The sequence below is a fragment of the Helicoverpa zea genome, chromosome 29 (genome assembly GCF_022581195.2).
Source record: "Helicoverpa zea isolate HzStark_Cry1AcR chromosome 29, ilHelZeax1.1, whole genome shotgun sequence".
Lineage (NCBI taxonomy): Eukaryota > Metazoa > Arthropoda > Insecta > Lepidoptera > Noctuidae > Helicoverpa > Helicoverpa zea.
Window position 1 is genome coordinate 7,117,944 of NC_061480.1, and position 6,272 is coordinate 7,124,215.

Here is a 6,272-nt window from a genome sequence, read left to right on the forward strand (position 1 = left end):
AAAGAAGAGGCCGCAAACGGAAAGCCAATCCTAATTCATGGCAGAAAAATATTTCGAAACTATTAAGAAACAGTGGCAAATCATATACCTCGATGTCGAAACTAAAGAGAAACGTAGAAGAAAAGAAAATGGGGTCGGCTTGTTCTGATAAATGCAAGTTTCAGTGTTCTAAAAAAATTACCTACCAGGATAGACTAATTATTTTTAACGAATATTGGAATACTGGTGATCTGGAAGCACAAAGACAATTTATTTATAATAACCTGACTGAAATAGAACCAAAATATCGATATACTCGAGTTGGCAGTTCTCGCAAAAACCATAATAATGCCTACTATTTGCCTATAGATAGCACCCGGACGAGAGTATGCAAAGTTTTTTTTATGAATACCCTTTCGATATCCGATACAGTCATCAGAACTGTTGTTAAAAAATATCATTCTAACCCCAAATTCATCCAATTTAAAGAAGAAAGAGGAAAACATAACAATCATTACCAGCTTGAACCATCTTTGAAACACAGTGTCAGGGCCCATATAAATTCCATCCCACGAATTGAGAGCCACTACTGTCGTAGTCAATCAAAACGTGAATACATTGAAGGTGGCCTTACACTTGCGGCCCTACATCGTGATTACGTTGAAAAGTGCGTGTCGGAAAATAAACAGCATGTTTCTTATCAAATATATTATAACATTTTCATGAATGAATTCAATATCTCCTTTTGGCAGCCAAAAAAAGACCAATGCGAAGAATGTACTGCATTCAAAAATTGCGAAGATAAGTCCATATTGGAAGAAAAACACAAAGAACACCTAAATGAGAAAGATCTTGCAAGAACCGAAAAGGAAAAAGATAAAAGAAATGTTAGCGACAATCTGATAGTAGCCGTATATGACTTGCAGGCCGTAATGCCTTGTCCACGGGGCGAAGTATCGAGTTTTTACTATGTATCAAAAATAAATGTGCTTAATTTTACAATTACTGAGCTAGGTTCTAAAAAGACAACTTGTTTTGTATGGCACGAAGGAGAAGGGGCTCGAGGAGTAAACGAAATTGGATCTTGTGTGCTTATGTATTTAAAAGATTTGAATAGTAGAGCTACTGAAGAATTTGATGTGATATTTTATAGCGATAATTGCTGTGGCCAGCAGAAAAATAAGTTCATGGTATCAATGTACCAATATGCCACAAATATATTACCAAAACTAAGAAGCGTTACGCATAAGTTTTTAATTAAGGGTCACACACAAAACGAAGGCGATGCCGTTCATTCTACTATCCAAAAAAATATAACTCGAGCTTTAAAATCATCGCCCATTTATGTACCTGATCAATATATTACCTTAATTAAAACTGCAAAAATGAAAGGCTTGCCTTACATAGTTAAAGAACTTGCCCATGATAGTTTTGTTGATTTAAAACCTTTAGCTTCCGGTAACTATACTACTAATGAAGACAGAGAGAAGGTTATTTGGGCTAATATAAAAGTACTAAAAATAGATAAATACGAGAAGAACAAGTTCCTATATAAGACTTCATATCAAAATAATGAATTTAAATCAGTGTCTACACTTAAGGGAAGGCAGAAAACAAATCATTCTGATACTATTAGTACACCAAAGAAGCTTTATAACCAAAAACTAAATGTTCCGCTGGCAAAAAAACAGGGTATTCTTAATCTTATTAATAAAAATATTATCCCCAAATATTATGAATCTTTTTTTGCAAATTTATAAGATTACTAATTTAGATTAAAAGAAACGCAGTGACAGTATAATGTTACGTTAAGATACGTTTTAATAAAGTTTAAATTAATAAAATATAGTATATCTTAGACACCATTGGCTGTGTTTCGGATGGCACGTTAAACTGTAGGTCCCGGCTGCCATTGAACATCCTTGGCAGTCGTTACGGGTAGTCAGAAGCCAGTAAGTCTGACACCAGTCTAACCAAGGGGTATCGGGTTGCCCGGGTAACTGGGTTGAGGAGGTCAGATAGGCAGTCGCTTCTTGTAAAGCACTGGTACTCAGCTGAATCCGGTTAGACTGGAAGCCGACCCCAACATGATTGGGAAAAGGCTCGGAGAATTAAAAATTAATAAAATATGGTTGTGAATTCGTGATCTCATAAAGTTTCCTAATTGCATCTAAAATACTATTATGCTATAAGATTTTAAAAGTTATTGTTGATTTTGACCTAGAGTGTGATTTTTTTTTCAAAAGTTTTGAATATTTTCTTAAAGTTTATAAATATAAAGCATTTTTAGTTTTGCAAAACTTGCTAATTAGTTTGGTCAATTTCCTTATTATTATTTTTTTTGTTTTCATTATTTAAAAAATATATTCTGATTCGAATATAACTATATTTGAATATTTTAGGAACATTTTCGAAGATTTGTATTTGTTATTTTGAAGAAAATTTTGATTTGTTTTAAGTTTTAGATAGCATTTCAATTATTTTATTAAATTGCCAAGGCGATTTTTATTATTTTCCCTAAAAGTTTTGTAATAAAATACAATAAACAATTTTTTTTCTTAATTTATGGTTGTTTTATTCCATATTTAATTATATTTGAAACATATTTTTATATTCAAAAGTAACTTATCTGCTTATAACTTCTCGAGTATTTAGTTAATTATAAAACTACTTAAAACATTTGACGTGGCTTAAAAATACGCTTCTAACAACGTATAACATGTATATATTTAATATAAAATAAGAAAGTATTGTGCAAAAAGTAGTTTTTTTTTTTTAATGAGCTCCTGTAAAAAAGTGTAATATTTATATATGGTAGTTTTGAATTGAAGCAGCGATATGTCGACCATATATCGAAAAACAGAGGACCAATTTTCGCAACCCCATTGAAGCCGATCAAAGATTATCCTTGTGTTTGAGGTGGGCAGTTAAATGATTGTATAAGTTTAATATTTTCTTCTTTTATTTAATTAAAAAAACATTTTTTTTTGCCAAATACAATCATGAATTGTAGACACATAATAACGATTTTTATGTTTTTGCACTGATAAATCTTCTCACTGATAATTCCTGGATCTTTATTTCTTTTTACTTAATTTAGAGTACCTACTAGTTTAGATTAGTTTCGTATTCAGAAACTGCAGTTTTGTAGCCAGACCCTGAAGCAGCTTCATAGCCAGGGCCCGAGGCGGTTTCATAACCAGACCGTGAAGCAGGTTCATAGCCAGAACCTGAGGCGGTTCCAAAGCCAGACCCCGAAGCTGCTTCATAACCAGAGCCTGAGGCAGTTCCAAAGCCAGACCCCGAAGCTGCTTCATAACCGGAGCCTGAGGCGGTTCCAAAGTCAGACCCCGAAGCTGCTTCATAGCCAGATCTTGAGGTGGTTTCATAGCCAGATCTTGAGGTGGTTTCATAGCCAGATCCTGATACAGCTTCATAGCCCAAGCCTGCCGCGGTTCCACAGCCAGATCTTGAAGTAAAAGCGGTACGGCATGGTCGTTGATGTTGCAAATTGGTAGAGACATCTTCAGATGTTGGAGCTGGAGTTCCCTCTATGTAGTTTAATTCGGCGTCAGTTACCATATTAAATATTTGTCTCTTTATTCGGACCTGCTCTCTTTTTGGTAGCTTTTTTACTGTGGCAGCCATTGTTTGAAAGAACGAATCAATGGCGTCCACCTCCTTTTTCGATTCAATATATTTATTTAGTATTTCAGCAGTTGTTGTAGGTTCTGGTATTATTGAGGAATGGTGTGAATCATTGGTCATTCGCGAAACTGAACGTTCATCGCTATCAACGACAGCGGATTCTGCAAAAGAAGTCTGCGTATCCTCTGAAGAGGAGTCCAAATTCGAGGTTTGTTTTCTGTGCTGAATGAATTTTTTCAAAAACTCCAGCTCTTTTTCAAACTTGATAGGGCGTCGCTTTGTGTACGGGTCACCACTCTTTGTTTTTCTGTTATTCAGAGCTTTCCTAAAATTATTACGTATATTACTCCATATTTTCTGACATTCTTCACCTAAAACAAAACATAAGCAGGTAAAATGGTATAGAATCAGAATAAGTAGGTAATGGGAAAAGGCCTTAGATAGTGACTAGGTGACTAGGTTAGCACCAGCTATGTTTATGGGATTATATTGAGCTAATTTTTTTTCTAAGTAAAAATTACCACTGGCTTTACGGTGAAGGAAAATATCGTGAGGAATTCATAATTATATATAAATAAATATATCGTATTATTTAATTGACTTTGTTTAACTGTACCCTGTCTTTCACTCTGCCTCACTTACCCCTCTTTATATTATCTTTCAGATTTTTGATCACGGGAAGTAGCTTCAAGTCTCTAGGTTACAGCTATCGTATGGGGTTTAGTACAGTGCGCTCTATAGTACATGAAACTTGCCAAGTCATTTGGAATGTCCTAAGGCCTAGTGTTATGCCAAAACCAACAAGGGAAAAATGGACGCGAATCGCGATGGAATTTGATGAAAAATGGAATTTCCCGAACTGCATCGGTGCAATAGATGGTAAACATTTTAGGATAAGGGCACCTCGCAATAGTGGAAGTCTCTACATGAACTATAAAAAGTTTTTTAGTATCGTGCTACTAGCGGTTGTGGATGCAAATTATAAATTTGTGATTGCAGATGTACGATCATATGGACGAAATAGTGATGGAGGTATAATGCAAAACTCAATATTTGGAAAAAAATTGACTTCTAATGCCCTCGATATTCCCCCAAAAAAACGTTTACCGAGGACAGATCTTGAGTTGCCCTATGTTTTTATAGCAGACGAGGCTTTTCCGTTAACCACAAACATTATGAGACCATTTAGTAGCGACCGATTGACAGATGAAGCAATGAAAATATACAATTATCGTTTGAGTAGAGCCAGGCGTATCGTCGAAAATGCATTTGGTATACTTCAAGAACGTTTCGAATTATGTCAAAAAGGAATTCAGGTTCAACCAAAATATATTGATAATATCATTTTAGCATGTACTTGCTTACACAATTTCATCATAGGTGGTACAAGCACAGAAAGTCAAAGTATAGCAAGTGTAAGCATTAATTTAGAAAACGATAATAATATGAACAATGCATTAGATGGTACGACAGTACGGGAGATGTTTAAAGATTACTTTAACTCTGATGAGGGCTCGATTCCATGGCAAAACGATATTGTAAATAGACATTAATACCGTGTGAAGTATTAAAATATAATTATATTGCAAAAATATTTACCTGTTTTATTCATTTCTGTCCCAATTATTCTCCACGCATTGTTCTTCATTTGAGTGTTCATATAATGTTTTGATGACATATTATATAAATAATCATAGGCTTGAACTAATGTTGTTAATTTTTCCTCCATGTTGGAATAAAAAACGTAAAAAACTGGTCTCCGAAAAAAACACGTAGGTACACAGTCGTCAAAGACGCGGGCGCAAATGGATGGTCAATGGTGTGCATTCCCCGCTTCTCTACCCCCACCGCCGCACCCCGCAGTATATTACTACGAGCGCTGGAGTCCGTGTCATGCCGTTGCCTACCGCAGTATGCCGCGGCATCCCGCCACGGGAGCCTGTGACGAGCGCCGGAGTCCGTGTCATGCCGTTGCCTACCGCAGTATGCCGCGGCATCCCGCCACGGGAGCCTGTGGCGTGTCTTTTCGATTAAATCCCTTTCAATGCCACGGCATCATTTTAAAGCATAGCAATTTATGTCGTATTTCTGTAATGCTAGGGCCGCACTCATCGCGATAACATGGGTTAGGGGGAAACTCGCCTCTGGGCCGCGGCCCAGATTACACGGTATAATAACAGTCGGGAAAACTGGTCCGAATGTGCGGGCCAGATTACTATGTGAAAAAAGTGACGGAGGTAAGTCCACCCATTGGGACTTCATAAAATCCGATAGTTGTGAAATTTTTCACAGCTCAAAATCGTCAGGAGGCAAAAAGACTTAGATCTTTTTCATAATTTTCATCATGAATATAATACTTTGTCTAGATACTGGACTCCTAGTAGCTAATATAGACTTCGTTAAATAATGAAGTTCCTATAGATACTTAATTAATAATCTCAATTTATACGTAAAACGTAAATATAGAAACATTGTTTCTTTTTATCAAAATTTTGTTCGAGTGTTACAAGAAAAAACAAATCCCCTTTTGGCAACAAGAGTATTTTTGTAACACTCATTTATGTTGACATTGGATATATTGACATCAATATAAAATAATATAAAAATGAATCGCAAAATGTGTTGGTAAGCGCATAACTCAACAA

General features: G+C 35.7%; 1 protein-coding gene across 1 annotated transcript; it reads right to left on the bottom strand.

The window, feature by feature from the left end:
• Positions 1 to 3,087: 3,087 nt before the first annotated feature.
• On the bottom strand, positions 3,088 to 5,300 carry LOC124644149 (hyphally regulated cell wall protein 1-like). The gene is made up of 2 exons (XM_047183386.1): positions 5,227 to 5,300; positions 3,088 to 3,998 (listed from the first exon to the last, which is right to left on the bottom strand). The coding sequence occupies exons 1-2, from the start codon at positions 5,285 to 5,287 to the stop codon at positions 3,088 to 3,090; spliced, it is 972 nt and encodes a 323-aa protein (XP_047039342.1). The 5' UTR covers positions 5,288 to 5,300.
• Between the last annotated feature and the right edge of the window lie 972 nt (positions 5,301 to 6,272).

Excerpts from the sequence above, each read along its gene's own strand:
- LOC124644149 (XM_047183386.1), bottom strand. The coding sequence starts at position 5,287 with ATGAACACTCAAATGAAGAACAATGCGTGGAGAATAATTGGGACAGAA. Across the intron at positions 3,999-5,226 it reads GACAGAAATGAATAAAACAG|GTGAAGAATGTCAGAAAATA; the intron begins GTAAATATTTTT and ends GTTTTGTTTTAG.